An 18,776-nucleotide genomic window follows, 5' to 3' on the forward strand; every position below is an offset into this window, starting at 1 on the left:
TAGTTTTCTAACCAAAACTTAAATGCCAGTACTATACATGTTTCCTACATTGTAATCAGTCTATGATTCCTTTGGTCTCAGGCATGGAGTAAATGAACAAAGATAATTACATTTAAATTATCACCAAAGATAATTTCTACCAAAGTCCTTATGTGTAAAAAACTAAGGCTCGCCGAGGGGCGCGCGCACTCTCGGGCTCTCCGGGCGCCTCTGTCTCACGGCCCGAGTCGGGAACCGTTGTGTGTGCTGTCGGTCGAGGGAAGACGACGGAAGGAAGAAGGCCAAAATGGTTGCTCGATCCGTTTATTTCATTCTCTCTCTCTCTCTGCTTCTCTCCCGGCTCTGGATCTCTCTCTGGACCCCTGGATCTCGCCCCCCAACCCACTCTTACAGCCTAGTTAAATCCCCCCAGCATGAGGGGGTTGGGTTTTACACCTAGGTGTGGTCACCATCAATAGGGTAAGGTTCCTTTCCCTTAGGGGATGCTTCTCCTAGGTCTTAATTCTTTCAGCAGGAGGATCCACCCAAGGACGGAGTCCCATGAGTGTGTTTCTCTTCTCCTCAGCCAGCAAATATATAAGAATTCATAATATTAACCATTTTGTATGGACACAATAAGAGATGCATTAAAGCTTATAGAATTGCTCTCCTGGGGCCTCAAGAGAGGCCCCAACATTGAGAGAGGTCTCAATCTCAGACTACAGTGCTCAGGCCAGATCAGTATTTCCTGTCCCTAGCAGAGTCCTAATCTCATCATTACTTTTGGATCATGACAGTGTTTGTCTATGATCAAGCTCTCAATTTATAGTTAAGAATTAGGCACTTTGGCCAGGCCCATCTCGATGCCAGGGTAGCACATAACTCACCGCTTGCCCTGGATCCGTCCCGTCCCTCGTCGGGACCCTGCTTTTGGGGTGCTAGGAACTGAGGGCAACTGAGGCTTAAGTGGAGAAAGCAGATGCCCGGGATGGAATAATATTCGAGGTCAATTAATTCCCAAGTTACAAAAACATAATATTGTCTTCTTGTGTCTATACAAAAAGGACATTGCTTTAAAGTAAATTATTCAAAAGGCACAAGAAGAGGAGAAAGGCAATATTAACTTATATAATATAAATTCAGTATCCTAGGAAGGTCTGACCTTACAAATTAGCAGAGTCAGATTAAGGGAAAGCCGAGGATTAACTGTTTGGGGGAAGAGAGCATAGAGAAGTGATGGGAGAGATTCGGGAACACCTTGATGGGTGAGACTGGGGTAAGCCTAAACTCGGGGAAAAACCGGGACAAGCTACTCATGGCAAGGGGGAGAGGACAAAGTAATGTCATCCTACACTTATGGTAGAAAAATAGTAATGAACTGGTATTAGTGACCAATGTAATGCTGTTTATATCAAAATGTTTTCCCTCTCTCACTGGTTAGTGTTATAGCAACTGTGAGTCAGAAATAATTTTTGTTGGCCAAGGCACTAGGGACCATTGAACTGCCCTAACTTTGCATAGTTTTATAGAAGACTGGAGGTATTTATTTATTTCTGTTTTTTGCTTTTTTGCTTTTTGGGTCACTGCCGGTGATGCACAGGGGTTACTCCTGGCTCTGCACTCAGGAATTACTCCTGGCGGTGCTCGGGGGACCATGTCGGGTGGTGGCAATCAAACCCGGGTTGGCTGTGTGCAGGGCAAACACTCTACCCGCTGTGCTATTGTTCCAGCCCCATGTTTTTGTTTTTTTGTATTTTTTTCTCCCAGTGGAAATCAACCACAAAGAAATTAGTCTGATTTTTAGAAAATTTATTCTTTATGGCCCCTTTCACCTGGGTGAAGAGGTGTTGAGCAGTTCAGTTAAACAGAGCGTCCCTTGAATTAGATGCAGGGCGAGTGCTCTTCAACTAAGCTACATCCCTGGCCTCATCACTCTTATTTTCATGTGATCAGCATTCTCTGTGTCTTGGCTTTCGGGAATCTGAAGGGTTTTCATCAGGAGAAGAAATGTTGGAAGCAACTAACGCTAAATCAGTCTATAGTCAGTAATGGGCTGTGGACATAGCACAATGGGTAGAGGATGTGCCTGGCGTATGTGAGGCCCCCAGATTATACCCTGGCACCGTAGGTTTTTTTCACACCACTGGGTGCGATCCCTATTTTTTAAAAAGCATCAGTTTGGGAAGAGCCTTCAGTGCGACATCATTGGGAGGGCCGAGTCGAGAGAGACTTCTAAGATCTCAGGGAAAGGACGAATGGAGAGGTTACTGAGCCTGCTCGAGAAATCGATGATTAATGGGATATTGTGATCAGTTTGGGGGCTGGTGAGATGCCACCATGGGTAGGGTATTTGCCTTATATGTGACTGACCTGGGTTCAACTATGCTACCCCTCCCCCCTCATGGTCCCCTGAGCCTCTCCAGGAATGATCACTAAGTGCAGATCCAGGAGTAAGCCCTGAGCACTGCTGGGTATGGCCCCAAAGCAAAAACAAACAATTTTTAAAAGTTATTATTATTTAAACTATTATTAGAGATGTTTCATTTTGAAAGTTGACAAATTAACCTGGGTTTTATATCTTTCTTATAAGCAGGTTACGAACCTTTACTGTCTTTCTTTTTTTTTCTTTTCTCTTCTTTTCTTTTCTTTTCTTTTCTTTTCTTTTCTTTTCTTTTCTTTTCTTTTCTTTTCTTTTCTTTTCTTTCCTTTTCCCTTCCTTCCTTCCTTCCTTCCTTCCTTCCTTCCTTCCTTCCTTCCTTCCTTCCTTCCTTCCTTCCTTCCTTCCTTCCTTCCTTTTTTGTTGTTGTTTGATGGGTACCACATGCAGCTGTGTGCAGGGCTTCCTCCTGGCCCTGCCTCAAAGGTAATTCCTGGCAGGGTTTGGGGATCATATAGGGTGCCAGGGATTGAACCCAGATTGACTGTGTGCAAGGCAAGCACCCTACCCACTTTATTCTCTCTCTGACCCCAGTTTAGAACAGTTAGTCTTCTATAAAAACTTTGTGGGCCACATCTGGTGGTTCTGCATTCAAAAATCAGTCCTGGCAGTGCTCAGGGGACCATACCTGATGCTGGGGATAGAACCCAGGTCAACCCACATGCAAATACCCTACCTGCTGTACCATCACTCTGGCCCAGAACCTTTAATCTTTTATAGAATTGTTGTCATTGTGAACATCTTTATCTCAAAGTTTGGAGCAAGTAGTCTGCTTCATTCACAGTATTATTCAGAAATGTCTGTTCTTCCAGCTGAGTTCTCGGCACTTTTTTTTTTTCTTTCAGGGCATCCAAGGACTATATCGAGGCTACAAGAGCACAGTATTGCGAGAGGTAACTCAGTTCCATCATTGAAGTGTAAAAGTGATGGGCTTTATTCCTTACACTTAATTTTGAGAAATTGGCTAAAAAAAATCAAAAAGGGGAACTAGTGTCAATTTTTAAAGCACTGTCTTTGATCTCATCTCCTCCATCTAGTTAGTGGATAGAATTGGTTTGCTGAAAGAGCAAGCTCAGTGGTCAGAATGTCCATTCTCGAACAGCTAACTGTGGGAAGGATTAAGAATTGGCTGACACATTTGAAAAAACAACCCCAATTGGTAAGATTTCCGGTTAATTTCTGTAGCATACTAATGGGAAATTGATAACCAAAGCAGCACTCCGGGAGAGCAAGTGTGCTCTCTCCCGCCCGCTGATGACACCCATAGTGCCGGGGAGTGTGGCATGAAGACCCAGCTGCTTCATGCCTCAGGCAGGCCTCCGAACTCTTGGTGAAAGTTCATGACTCAGTATCTGCTGCCTTTCTTTTCGGTTGAGAAAGCAAAGTGATTCCGGCATATTCTCGCTGAATCTGCACTGCTGTATGTTCAGTGTGTTGTAGCTTTTGTCGCACACAGGAGAAGCTGTTTTTCAGTGCCAGGGACTGAACCCAGGGCCTCCCTCGTGCAAGTGCCCTACTGTGGAGCTCTATCCCTGGCCCTCAGGGAGCCTGCTTTGAAGTTTGGAGGTTGATTTATACATCACTGGGGTGCTTTGGTTTTGTTTTCTTTTGTGGCCGGGGAGTTGGGCACTGTCAGTGGTGTGCTGGGGCTACTCCTGGGTCGGTGCTCAGGGGTTGCTCCTGAGAGGGTGATGCTAGGGCTTGACCTGGTTCTGCTGTCCAGGTGAGAGCCGTGACCCCTGTATTCTCTCTCCAGCCCGTACAGATCTATGGGGAGAAAAGAGAGGTCGCTGAGTTGGGGAAACGTGTTTTTCAGTCTCAATCTCGGGCTGGGGAGAGATGACCCAAAGGCCTGGACTGTTTGCTTCTTCAGGCCAGAGGTCTGGGTGCAGTCCCCTGTGTGGCGTGACTCGGGAGCACCTCTGGGGGGGACCCTGAGCAGTCAGCTGCTGAATGCCACCTGGTGTGGGGAAAAGACTTTCCATCCTGGGAATGCCCCCACCCCAGCTTTGTAGAGCTGCAGCAGACAAATGCGAGAGATTTAAAGCACAGTGTGTTGATTTGCTGTATTTGTACATTGGGAAAAGGATATGTATGCGTCCTCATCATATCTTGTTTAATTTTTGGTTTTCTATCTGGAAGTCTCTATTAAATCCATTTCATGGGAAAAGGATGTGTATGCATCTGCATCATATCTTTTGGGTTTTTTTGTTTTGTTTTACTTTTCCATTTGGAAGTCTTATTAAATCCATTTCATTTTCATGTATAAAAATAGCTTCATTCTAAATATCTATTAGTAGGATATTGGAATTCAAAACCCCTCATTTTATTTCCTGGTGGTTGTGAAGTTTTGTTTTTTTACTATAGAGTACAGATCTTCTTTTTGAAACACTAGCAAGGATACATGCTATTTAAAACTTTGAATTCCACAGCCTTTTGTGTCGCATGGTGGAGCTGATCTAGATCTTTGAAAAATTTTCTTTGAAGATAGACTGAGCATTTCAAAATTAGTTCTATGTGTGAAGATGACTTCTGCCTTTCAAAAATATCACCTGTACTATATCTTCATTCTGTACTTATTTTCTGACTCACAAGCATTATTTATGCAGCTTTCACCTGGGTGCAGGAAAAGGGAGGGGACCAATGAACCTCCTTTACTTTCTTAAGAGTTGCTGAATAAATGAATATATTGGCACACCAGAGAATACTGGCTTTGCATGCAAACAAATAGATAAAGCGCATGGTTATAACAGCATTCTTTTCTTTAAAAAATTTGTTTTGACATATGTCACACTAGTAATTAATTTCTAGACGGCAATTCTTGCAAATCGTGTGCCCCTACTGAGATGGCTTTGTTTACTCAAAATGGCAGTGCTTTGTTGGAAATTTAATTGGGGTCTTCTGCATTATGCGTATTCATAAAAGATCCTTCAGAACTGATTTTCCTTGAAATATTGCTTTTGTAGAGATTCTCTGATAGAATGAGAGGAGAATTATTGCTGAATGGAATATAGCTTAGTTTCAAAATGAGAAAAATAAGAAGTGATATATCTGCTTTAAACAAAATTTTTGCATTATAAATAGTTTCAATTTTTATTTCATTCTGACACCAATATCTAATCTTTTGCCAAGGGCTTATTTGATTGTTTCAATAGGAAAATACATCAAAGCCTTAGTAAAAATCACCAGAAAACTTATACATTTATTCTGTGTACATTTTTTCCCTTTAAAATGGCTTTTGCTCCCTAGCAGTAGCCCATTAAAATGAGATTGAAGTTTGAAGCCATATATTATAAGATAGATTATGTGTATTCTTTAGATTTTGTGAATGCTGTCACATGCTTTTTTTTTATTGCATTTGATGTTTGTGGTGATTGCCTACTTATCTTTTGTGTCTTCCCAAATTGATTCAGTTACTGTGAGTTTTGGACTGCGGATGAGCAAGGTCAGCAGATTATACCACTTATTTCACTCAGTACTCATTTTCCTCATGAGCTTGGTCAAACTGAAGGTGGCCAAGCATCATGGTGCAATAGTATTCCAGTAAGATGGAGCGGGGAGTATAAGCACACCTGTTTTCATAGACCAATTTCAGAGGGCCTGTTGTTTTGAAAGTTTTATACAGAGCAGCCTCACCATCATAGTATAAATTTGAAGGACTTTATGGAGGAAGAATGCAGTGAAAGAAAAGTTATTTTCAAAGAAAAAAGCCGCAAGTTAATTCTTGGAAATAAATGTATTTCATCCACAGATTCTGACTTACATTCCCTTAAAAGGTGTGTATCACGGGCCAGGGAGATGATGGCTCAAAGACTGGTGTGCATGCATAATGTAGAATGTCTGGGTTTGGTACCCACCGCCGCATGATGTCTTGAGCTCCATGCGGGGGATAATCCCTAGGAGGAAAAATGAGAAGAAACTTTTGCAGTACCGTATAATAGTGCTGTAATGATATGCATAGATAAGGTGCCACTGGGAGTACAGAAGAAGTAACGCTAGAGTGATAGTAAATTAGTATTTGTTACATTACTAAGAATGAATTTTGACTTAAGGCTTTAATTTGCATGTGTGAGCATGCATGTGCCTTAATTTAAAAACTTTGTGTGTGTGTGTGAAGCAGAGTAGGTTTCATTGAACGAAACTTGCTTAGAAAGGTGTGAGAGAAAAGAAAGGGAAAACATATTCAGGAGAGAACACAGGCTTCTGCAGAGTGGAAACAAGCAAACAGACAAGTGAGACGCGTGTTCAAGGGTGAGTGTGGTCTTGAGAAGTGCTCCTGGGGGCCCCACTTCTTGAAGGAGGGCGCTGAAAAGTAGTCAGCGAAGAAGGCAGACGCATCATGAACAAATGGTCCAGAATTGTTCAGAATTGGGGTTTTTACCCCCGTGGAAGACAGAAAAGTGATTTCACTGTAGTGCAGGCATGCTCCGAGGAAGCGCTCCACCGAGTGCGGTGTTTGCCAGGAGGAGAGGCCAGCCTTCGGCCAGCTGGTGTCTGCCAGGACATGAAGACGAGTCCACGGGAAAGTCTGTGGAAGGGCTTGGCATGTGTCTTGGGGAGTCTGGGGGTGACATTACCGGCGTTTGGCTCTTCTGCTCATACATGATAGAAACTTACTTGAGCTGCCTCAGTGCCAGAATATTTGTAACTGAGTAAGTCCTGGCTTTTTTTGGTAGGGAATAGCCACTAAAAAATGTTTCAGTGATAGCAGAGCCAGTGAAGCACTTACCTTGCATGCAGCCAACCTGAGTTCAGTTCCTGGCATCCCATATGGTCCCCTGAGCACTGTCAGTGATTCCTGAGTGCAGTGAGGAATAACCCCTGAGCATTGCCAGAGGTGGCCCCAAAACAAAACCAAGTGAAAACCGAAAAAAATTTAAAAAAAAAGAATTGAGGTAGATTAATCTTATCTTCTTCCCCCAGTTTTCTTAGAGTCTTCAGAAAATTAAGTCTCCCGCCAGAATCTATTGTATATGCAGTTAAAAACTAGCAATTCAGATTCTAAAGTTATCCAGTGTATCCTGAAGTTCACAAGAATCCCTCAGTCTCATAGAAAAATTCACTTGAATATAACTGTAGCAGCTTTGCAAACTCAGTTACCTATTTCAGAATTCCTCTTCTCTAGTAACTGGAAGAGGGCACCTTTGGGAATAAAATTCAGTAATTGTCTTCAAAGTCTCTTCCCCAGTTCTTTTGTCTGCCTGTTCAGTTCCTAGATCTCAAAACATTTTATGTTATATACGTCACTGGTATGTCTTTTCCAGACACTCTTCTACTTGGGTGGGTGTTCTACCACTTTGGTCATTTTTAGCCAAAATATTCTGGAAATCATTATATATTACTTAATAAAGACCACCCTCTTTTTTGATGACTGCTTACTACTCGGTTGGACAAACCTGTCATTTTTCCCCCCTTTTAACCAGGTCCTCATTAGTGGATAGTACAAGTATACCACAACAAATAAAAATATTGCTATATGGCATTTTGTATGAGGTTGAGGGTGTTTGTAGGTTTCATGTTTTGAAGGTTAATGCCAAGCCACTTTTTGTGGTATGAACCGCTCTTCATTGGCAGTTTTGCCAATGGTATGGACTCTGCCCCGCCTCGCCCAGGGAACTAGGAATCGAAGGTGAAAACTGAGTTCACAGTAGGTTTACGTTTCAGTGGGGCCTGGTAATGTTAGCATGAATCTGAGAATTATTCCTTTCCTCTCCTCGTTACTTTATTTGCGTTAAAGTTATTGTGTAGAGTTATAGAGATCTTCCTGGGGGTTGGTTTGTTGCTGCTGCTGTTGTTTTGGTAGGGGCAGGGCTAGTGGTTTGTGCCACACCCAGTGGTGCTCAGGAGACCATGTGCAGTACTCGGGACTGAACCAGGGTGGTCTGCATGTAAGGCAAGTGCCTTAACCACTGTGCTGTCTCCCCAGCCCCTAGTGGAGAGATCTTTGTGAAGTGTTCTCTGTGGTTTATCCAACAGTGTGTGTTCAAAAAAAGGTTAGTTCTGAAGATTCCCGTTCTTGGTGACGGAAAATGCTCGAGAGGAAATGGTGCTTGTGTATGAAATGTGACTCGGTTCCTCACCAGCTGTCTGTTCTTGGCAAGTCCCTTGACCGTTCTGAGTGTGTTTGCCCATCTGTCCCAGCACTGCGCTTGACTGTCTCCCTCCAACTCTCGTGGCTGGAGACCCCTTTCAGCGCTGTGACCTGGGGGAGAACCCACAAGAACTCTTGTGTAGGGCTGGGTCTGTCTGGATCTGATCGTTAGAGTTGTTTCTTGTGATGAGGAACAATTGTGTTTGAACCAGACACCAGCCATGTCTGTTACTGTTTGTAAGGCTTCTCGGCTGCAAATGGAGAATGTTTTCTCCAAATGTCTTGTGGAGAAGAATCGTTTATTCAGCTAGTGAACTACAACCTGTAGCTGATTTCATATCCACTGTTTATATAGCCAAAGCCCAACAGACTGGTGATAATAATTTACATTACCCGACTTGATAGCTTAAGCAATAAAATTATTAATGGAAATGGGTTGGAAAATGTTTATGGTTATTTTCTTATTTGAGTCAGATTAATAAATTACTGGAGGTCATTTGCCAAATAGGATTACCCATTCAGAAGCAGGCTTTCTGAATGCAGTACTGGAATGTTTTCCATTGAAAAATGTTTTGAAGCAACTCTAACGTCTTTTGCTTATTTACATGTCGTTAAGCTTGAGCACTGTTTGTCGTGCTCACGATAGTAAAACAGAAAATGGAAAATTCTCTCAGGTGAGGAAAAAAAGTGTTTTGCCTGTATCAGTTCTATGTATCTGTCACTGAGTATGTTTATATGAAATCACTTTCTTTGATTTGCTTCATCCTTTCTCTTTTGATTTGTTTTTAGCTCTCAATTTTGACTACGTATAATTATATCTTGTCTTCCAAAGGAGCATATAGATTTCTCTTGAAACAGCTATTGGATTGTTACTACTCTTTAGTATGCACAGGTTCTGTGGATTGCCTTCCGCAAAACCCACATTCAGTAAATATTTGTTCTTATTTTTTAATTCCTTCAGATCTGATTATTTCTTGTCCATGTACTGGATAAGCACCCCGGCTGCTTGAGAGTCCTGAGGACTCTCCGGGGACTCAGGGTTGCCTGTGGTGCTGGCACAGCATTTGATATACAGTGACATGTAGTCCTTGCATTGATAGGTGATGCAAGGCCAGAGTGTATGTCTTTTTTTTTTGTTTTCTGGTGCTGGAGACATACCTGACGATACTCAGGGATCATTCCTGGTGGGACTCGCGGGACCATGTGTGTGCCAGGGATTGAACTCAGGCCCACAGTATGTGAGGCTAGTGCCCTGCCTGTATGTATGTCTCTCTGCCCCCGCCCCCCTTCAGTCTTTTTAACTCTTTTAAAAATACAGTACATGGGCTGAGGAGATGCAGTTGTCAAGGTGCCTTGCATGCCGGTGGTTAGCATCACATATGGTCACCTCCAAGGTGACTCCTGAAATACCCTGGGGCGCACAGCTGTGCGACCTCTTACACTCTATCTCACTGCTTATCAAAAGTGGCACACATTTGTTTGGTTTTAACATACTTGCTTGCATTCTCTTATATTCGGGCTTAAATGGCTCCAGAATAAAACACAACAACATACAACAACCTTTGCACACTTCCCTCTTATTGTGGTGGGAAGGTGCTCGGTGTGGGATGGGTGTTTGAATATTATCTGTAATGAACTAGTGTCAACTACTTTCATGAAAAAAAAAAGTGTATATATAAAGAGTGACTCATGAATGCAGAGCCAGAAGTAAGTCCAGACAGAGGCCCTGAACAGTGCTGGCCATGGCCCCAGCACCCCCACCTCCACCCCCACCCCTCACTCCCACCGCCCACCCCCCACACACAAGGAAAAAAATACACTACAGGGTCTAAGGGGCCCATCTTGCATGCTGCTTACCCCAGCTCTATTCCTGGCACAGCACGGTCCTCTTAGCACCCCTGGGAATGAACTCTGAGCACAGAGCCAGGAGTAACCCCTAGCACCATGAATTTTGGGTCAAACTGCTCTAACAAAAAAATGTTTTTTGTAAGTCCAATTTCTGTAGAAAAGAATAAGGGTAGTAAGTGCTGTGATTAACTCCCTTGCTTTCCATATCACGGTAGAGTTTCACTGAGAAGGAAAATAATGCTTTATAAATCTTTCCAAAACTTTTAATGTAAAATTGTTTTTTTGTTCAAGTCCAGTGCAAACATATTGAACCCTATTTTAATCCTACATAATTCATTTTATTAACTATGACCAAATTGAACATCTGTTAAAATTCCATAATGCTAGCTTCATGGGAAAAGAAAAAAAATCTGTTTGCTCTTGGAATTTGTCCATTGTTTTATTCAGGCTTTTAGTAAATGTGTAATGAGACATTCTTATTAATGGAAATTTAAACAGATGAAAATGAACTATCCTCTTTAATCAATCACAAAGGTTTATAAAGTGAGCCATTTAATTGCATTTACATTATTATAATGTCCTGTAGGAATCTCAGAAAAATGAACAAAGGTTCATTTTTTAACTCAAAAACCTAAAGTTATTACTTGACTGGATTTCTGTCCACAGTTTTTCATCATATCTTAAATAAACAAATATTTTTAGAAAGAACAATTTAGTAAAATTATCTTAATGTAGAAAAATTGCTTTAGTCCGATAGTGCATATTTTCCCATGTTTTGTTTACATGGAGCCAGCTGCTATTTGCTTTTCTCATCCTTTGGACGCGTTTCATTTGCACTGTATAGCTTTGCAGATGCTTCCCTGGAACATGCGTCCACTGTTGCCTCTTGGCCACGCTGCACTGTCGGGACACCAGTTCCTATGCACAGGCTTCCGGAGGCAACGCAAGACTCTCCCACGTGAGCCCTTCAAGTTCCTGTCTAACGGCAGAAAGTATCTCTTAGTTCTTCAGTTGAAATCTTAGCAGCATGGTGCTGGGGAGAGTGCGGCTGGTAAAGTGCTTGCCCTGCGTGCAGCCGACCTGGGTTCTATCCCTGGCACCAGGTAGGGTCCCCCGGAGCCCAGAGCCGGGAGTCAGCTCTGAGCACCGCTGGGTGGTGGCCCCAAAGCCAAAATGTAAATAAATAAATAAACTTTAGCATCATAAACCCAATGTTGAAGTAATTCTTTTTTTCTCCACCCTCTGTGTTTTTTTATGAAGCCTATTTATTTATTTATTTATTTATTTATTTATTTATTTATTTATTTATTTATCCCTGCCAGTTTAGATTGTACCTAGGCTGGAAAGAACAGAAAATTAGACCAGGACTGCCCCAAGTACTTTTTGTTTTTCTTTTCCCTCTGGGAACAGATGTCTGGAGGTGACCCCCGGGGTGTGACTAGTCTGGGGCACCAGGAGCCGCAGTGCCTTGGTTCTCACTTGCCTCGTGCCCGTGGAAGGGGCCGCTGCCCTGGGGAGGGTAGCCCTTCCGTGCAGGACACAGCGGGCGCGCAGGGACCCGCTCACCGTCACGCTGTTTACCAGGAACGCGGGGGCTTCCCTGGGCCAGGCGGCCGCGGGCCTTTCTCCCTGCAGAGGGCGCGAGGCAGGAGTGTGAGCGTGTGGGGTGCTTCCCCGTGGAGGGAGGCACGCAGGGGGCGTGGGGGTGACTGTCGCTGCGCTGTCCCGCCCTGCTGGCTTCAGTCTCTGCCTGCAGGCTCGCTCACGCCGCACCCGCTAGGCGGGAAACCATTTTCTGCTCCTCCAGTTCAGCCTGGATGTGGGGTCCCAGCAGGGAACATTCAGAGCACTTGTCAGTCCGGAGTTTCTCAGCCCTCTCCCCAGCCGCAGCCCCTTCCAGGCTTGTATCGTGGGCCCGAGCCCGAGCACAGTGGGTGGGGTGTTGGCTTTGATTCCCAGCATCCCATATGGCCCCCCCGAATCAGCCAGGAGTGAGCCCTCGGCACCGCCAGGTGTGGCCCCCAAACAAAAATCAAAACCTCTCCCATCTTACTCCTCTCCTGTGACCCCCACCCCTACCCCATCCTGCCGATGATCCCCCTCCTCTGGGCCCTGGCTCCCCTGTATGCAGTTTGCAACAGAGAGCCCCGTGACCTCAGGTGGGAGACGCTGGTCCAGCCCACAACGTTTGGACATTTAATTCTACTCCCCGACCCGCCCTTTGTCCTTCTGACAACATCGGAGGGAAAGGAAATGGGACGATCATTTGATTGTTTCCCTGTAGTTTGGAAATACGAGTTTGCTTCAAAGATCCTTTTTCATGGTGCTGGGTCCCGAGGACGTGGTCCTGCCCAGGCCTGCAGTGCTGCGGGCCACCAGGGCCTCTGGGGCTCTACCCTGTGCAGTGCTGGGAAGCCCGAAGGTGCCTGGGGTTGAAGCCAGGCAGGCACACTGCACGAGTCTTGATCTTCGATTCACTGTCTAACTTTTAGAGTTTCGGTAATGTCTGGATACTTTTTTTTTTTTACATGAAGGACCAGAGGGAGCGGACAGTGGGTAAGGCACATGCCTTGCCCAGGGCCAACGTGGGTCTGATCCCTTGGTACCCCAGAGGGCCCCCCAAGCCCTCCCAGCAGTGACTCACAGCCGAGGTAGTGCCTCATGCTCCATCTGGACTTCCGTTCCAGTCACTTCTCAGAGTCTGTTTCTGGCATGGAATCCCTCCCTGGCCGCTCTGTCTGGGTTGCAGGCACCAGGGGTGAGTCTGTCTCTTCCCGGCAGCAGGAAGGGTGCTGGGTGCAAGGCACATGCAACAGGATTTCATGAGTCATAGTTCTCTGAAGGGACTCGGTTTTCGGAAGCCCGGCTTTCTTGGTTTCCATTGCTCTGGAAGTACACGGCTCTCTCAGACATTTAGGGTCTCCAGCAAATGGCCAAGCTGAGGCAGATTTAGCAAGAATTACAGTCACTTAATTTTTAGGCAAGTTAATGATTTTCTGCCATATAAGCCTTCTGTACTTAAATGGGCTTAATTTTTTTCTTGGCTTTTCTAAATTATTTTCTTGATTTAGTTCTTAATATTTTCATGCTGTCTACAAATATTCCTTAGGTGATCCTTTCTCTCCCTTCCTTTCTTCTTGCCTTCTTACCCAGATCTCTTGTATGCATGGTACAGACCATGCCACCGAGCCTTCTCTCCGGCTCCCAATGGCCCTTATTTTAGTTAAGCTTATTTTTATGAATATTTTACATATGTGAAGTATTTTTGAAATGACATGCTAATATTATTTAAAGGGAGTGATATAAAGCGGTGTTAATTCTACTTTTTCTTGTACAGCTGTGGCTCCTTCCTACTTGGTTTTCTTCCTGTGTGTCCTCTGTTTTACCCCTTGACCTTTTGCTGTTCTCCCCCCCCAGCCTTCCCATTTTTGTCATTTTCACCTGTGCCCCCCTTGAAAGGTCCTGGGGGCTTACAGGGCCATAAACCACCAGGTGAGAAGTGCTGACTTAAAGAACTATTGAAAATTCCTCTTTGCTTGCAGATTACCTGGGACCAGAGCATATTATAGTTTGAATACTAGTGATATGGACTGGATCGATAGCACAGTGGGTAGGGCATTTGACTTGCTGACCCGGGTTTGATTACTCCATCCCTCTTGGAGAGCCCGGCAAGCTACCGAGAGTATCCAGTCCTCAAGGCAGAACCTGGCAAGTTCCCCATGGTGTATTCGATATACCAAAAACAGTAACAAGTCTCACAATGGAGACATTACTGGTGCCCGCTCAAGCAAATTGACGGGATGACAGTGCTACGGTACTACTAGTGATATAATTTATCTTACCTTTTTTAAAAAGCTTCACTGAAAGTGCAGTAAGATGAGTAAGCTGAGGCTTGGAGAGTTAAGCGGCACAGCTAGTATATGGCAGGGCTGCAAATGCACTGTGTTCCTTGTTACAGTTTACTTCTTGCTCCTGTCTTAGGGAGAGCTTCATGATTCATTTATAATAGGATTTCTAAAGTACAGCACAGGCGAACATCTGTAAGGTGGGTACTGAATCTCTCGCTTGAAGTAGAACAATCTCTGCATGCTGGTGCATTCTGCAAGACAGAAACGGCTCCTTCGAGGACCCAGTGAGGGCAGGGGAGATTGCTCAGAGGACGGAAGTGCATGGCTGGCCCACCAGGACCAGTGGTTGATCCCTGGCACCTCCTGCCCTCCTGAGCTCTGCCAGATGTGGCCGTGGTGGCCCCCAGCATTTTGGGGGCCCCTGAGCAGAGCAGTACTTCATCCAGGCCTGTGCTGCTGAGAGAGGCCGCTGTTCCCCCAACACTGCTGGGCAGTCCCTCTGGTCCTTGGCAAAATGAGATGCTTCTGCAGTGGACATTGCTGTTGGTTTCGCTCTCCGCCTTCACCCTGCTGTCTTTCAGCCTAACCCAAGCCTTGACAGGTGTTAGCTTCTATCCTCCTTATATCCTAAGAAGCACTACAGTAGATGTGGGAAAGTTTGTGATCTTTGGCATATAAGTGGCCTAAGACTCTAGCCAAGCAATTAGAATGTTGTTTGTTGACTAGTGGGAAAGCAGAAGTTAATGAGAGAGAGTATTTCTTTTTATTGTGAAAATACTTTTAATCACACTGAAATTGTGGCTACAAAAGCTATGTTCCAGAATTGGACACTAGAGGGCGCGCGGTGCCTAAGTTTGGAAGGTCTATGGTAGGAAAGCGACTTCATAAACGCAGAATCCGTGTACATCTTTTAGGAATGCTTGAAATTTAAAGAAAAAGAGAAAATCAAGGCATAAAAAATTATTAATCCAGTACTTATGAACGAACAAGTTTCTTTTGTCTTTTTCATTGCATTAAAGAACAACACTGTCATCCTGTTATTCATCGATTTGCTCGAGCGGGCACCAGTAACGTCTCTATTGTGAGACTTGTTACTGTTTTTGGCATATCAAATACGCCATAGATAGCTCGCCAGGCTCTGCCATGTGGGCGGGATACTCTTGGTAGCTTGCCGGGCTCTCCGAGACGGACAGAGGAATCGAACCCAAGTCGGCTGCATGCAAGGCAAACACCCTACCCGCTGTGCTACGGCTCCAATCCACCTTCAGGTTATAGTGGGTAAAAAAAAAAAAAAATAGTGACTTTGTGATTGGATGCCCTGGACCAGTACCCAGTATAGTTTACCCAAGCAGGGCACAGAGCGTTTTTCTGCCACAAAATGGATAATGTTAATATAATCTTGAGAGAGCCACCCATGAGCCCAAACTGAGAGGCATTGGTACAAAATTGGCAAGGTTACTTTTTTTTTAATGGAAATTCTGAGGACACAGCAAGGAAATGAAGCTGGCTGTTGTTTGGTTTTTGTTTGGGGGTCACTCCCAGTGGTGCTCAGGGATTGCTCCCAGCTTGGTGCTCAGGGGTCGCTGCTGGCAGTGCTTGGAGAACCACTGTAGTACCAGGAATGAAGCCCAGGTCTCCCAGAACCCTTTGGCCCGTAGAGCCATCTCTCTGGCCCGGTCCCTGGTTTCCATAGGCACGTTCTGGTTAAAGGCAGGTCTAGAGGTAGGTCTGCGGGAACTCACTGCACCGCCATTGTGACTTCTATGAAAGTCTGTATTGTAAACCACTTCAAAAAATAAAAATTTGTAAAAAGGAAAGGACATTTATGAAAGAATTCAACTTCAAAATGTTAAAAAGTAACAAGATGTATTAAAAACCAATTTCTTTAATTTCTCTATAGGTGAACCTCTTTAAAATTTCTGTTATTTTTAATTCTTCTGATTGCGTTCATGTTTTTTGATAATATATTTCAACATATTTCTTAATTTGTCATAACCTTTTGCTTAAGTTTGGATACAATCTGTTGCGTCTTCCTTCAGAATGAAAGGTTTAACTCATATTATTCTACTCCCTAGCTGTATTTCATTGCTAGCATTCTAGTTATATACAATTTTTCTCCCCAAATTGATTTACCCTGTACACATATAATGCTCTTCATCTGATTTTCTCTTTTGACCCCCCATTTTTTTCTTTTTCTGTGACACAAAATAGTTTTATTGAATGAAACTTATTTAGAAAGATGTGAGAGGAGAGAAGGAGAATGAGTGTTTAAGAGAGAACACAGGCTTCTTCAGAATTGAAAAAGCGGAGAGACGGGGCTGGAGCGATAGCACAGCGGGTAGGGTGCTTGCCTTGTACATGGCAGACCCAGATTCGATCCCCGGCATCCCATATGGTTCTCCCAGCACTGCCAGGAATAATTCCTGAGTGCAGAGCCAGGAGTAACCCCTGAGCATCGCTGGGTATGACCCAACCCCCCCTCCAAAAAAAAAAAAAAAGAAAAGAAAGAAAAAGCAGAGAGACATAGAAACAAACAAGGGAGTTGGTGTTCGAGAGAGAATGTGGGCCTGAAGAGCAAGCCCCCTCCCACTGTTTATTTGGCACCATGATTTACAATACTCACAATAGGGGTTTCAGGCCGACAGTGTTCCCACACCCCTCATCAGAGTCTGTCCCTCCACCATCGTCCCGACGTCCCCTCCCACCTCATCCCCATGTCCACTTCTGTGCATTTTATTCCATTGACTATCTTAGAAACCCTAAGTCATATATTTGTGCCCATTTCTTATCCCACAAACTTGGAGCATATGAGAACTTTCTCTTCGTAAGATGAGGCTGTTACTTCCTTTTTGCCACCACACCCTCGGTTTTCACATTCCATTTTCTGGAATGACTTTCAGTTGTCCTTTCTCCTAGATTGTCAGGGTAGTTGGTGGTTTCTCCCCATCCTCACCCTCTCCCGCTTCGTCCAGGATTCTCTGGATTGATTTTGAGAGTTGAACACCACAGAACTATTGGATTTTTTTTTTACGTTTTGGCTTTTTTGGTCTCACCCGGCAATGCTCAGGGGTCATTCCTGGCTCTGCACTCAGGAATTACTTCTGGCGGTGCATGGGGACCATAAAGGATTGAACCCGGGTGAGCCACATGCAAGGCAAATGCCCTTCCCGCTGTTCTGCCACTGTGGTCCCATGTATCCTGGAGACTTCCTGAATCGTCACCTATCCTCATAGCATACCAGGGATGTATTTCCTAGACTGTTCTGCGTCACTCTGAAATCGTCTTAACATAGTCAAATAGTATTCTTGCCCTCAAGTCAGTCACTAAAATTTACTTCAGTATTGTGAATATTTGGGGCATAGGCTTTCTAATATTTATATTTTTAAGCTTCTAACAGCCTTTTTTGGGGTGTGTAATTTGCTTTTTTTCATAAACTTACGTTCAGCAGTCTGCTTGTTACAAGAATCATCATAGTTTGCTGATAGTTTGTTTTTGTGTTTTTTCTTTTTTCCTTGGGGATCCTGGATTTGTTCCTGCTCTTCTGCTCAGATCATTGGTTATTTAGGCTTCTGCTCACTGTTTTTGGGATGGATTTGCTGTTTCCTGGAGGTTTGGAGTCTCACTTTGCAGACTGCCTGTGTATGTTGCTCTTTCTCTGGCCCCTCCCTCCCCCACGCCTTACTGTCTTCATTTCAAGGGAATTTTGACCATATTGTAAATATGAGGATAGAACTCATTTGTTTTAAAGTTTTTACTTTATCCTGATTTTCTTGTCAAGCAGTTATTCTCTAGTACCTACTAAAGTTTACAGAGCTTCTTAATTACCGTTGGTGATCACCATTCAAAGTGATTCTTGGGCCTCAAATGTGTTCCTTTTATTGGTTTTCTTTTTTAACCAGTAGGAGGAATTATGTTTGTAAGATAGGTTTCTTTTCTGTTTTGTTTTTGGGTTACACCTACTAATGCTCAGGCGTTACTGTTGGCTCTATACTCAGGAGTTATTCCTAGCAGTGCTCAGGGGACCAGGTGAGATGCTGGGTTTTGAACCTGGGTTGGCCATGTGCAAGACCACTTCCGGGCCTTATATGCTGTTCTCTGCTACCCTGAAGTTAAGGTTTTGTTGTTGTTGTTCTTTTGTTTTATTTTTTGGCTGTACCTGGCGATACTCAGGGATTACTCCTGGTTCTGAACTCAGGGATCACTTTTGGGGGAATTAGGGGGCCATATGGGATGCCAGGAATGGAACCCAGGTTTCTCCGGCCTGCCAAGCTAGGCTTCTTACAGAAGTATTTTTATTTTATTGGTTTTATATAATTTTCGTATAATTGGCAATTATTTGATTAAATTTGTGTCTTTTAAATTGGTACTAGATATTCTAACAGTTTGCTTTACATATTGGTTTATGTGTTAAGTGTCTTTATTGTTGTTTTTCTATGAATTATTTCATTCTTTGTTTTGGTGAGTGAAGCAATGGGTTAAGATCCACTTTGGGATGAGCTTGGGGTTTTTGTTTGTTTTTTCCATAGAGTCAGTTTTGCCTTGTAGGGGATATTCATAGTATCTGTGTTTAAGG

The 18,776-nt window shown here is 43.9% G+C and overlaps 1 protein-coding gene across 5 annotated transcripts in view; it reads left to right on the plus strand.

Moving 5' to 3' along the window:
* SLC25A26 (solute carrier family 25 member 26) overlaps positions 1-18,776 on the plus strand; it is a 148,553-nt gene that overhangs the window by 34,225 nt on the left and 95,552 nt on the right. For 4 of the 5 annotated variants that reach the window (XR_008629710.1, XM_055134218.1, XM_055134217.1 and 1 more), the window contains exon 5: positions 3,262-3,309. The exons of the other annotated variant lie outside the window; for it this stretch is intronic. Coding sequence is in view for 3 of the 4 variants with exons in the window: in XM_055134218.1 (XP_054990193.1) it covers positions 3,262-3,309 (48 nt within the window). In the remaining variant the exon portion in view is untranslated. The remainder of the gene's footprint in view (positions 1-3,261; positions 3,310-18,776) is intronic. 5 annotated transcript variants of the gene reach the window in all.

Source organism: Sorex araneus, chromosome 4 (assembly GCF_027595985.1).
Source record: "Sorex araneus isolate mSorAra2 chromosome 4, mSorAra2.pri, whole genome shotgun sequence".
NCBI lineage: Eukaryota > Metazoa > Chordata > Mammalia > Eulipotyphla > Soricidae > Sorex > Sorex araneus.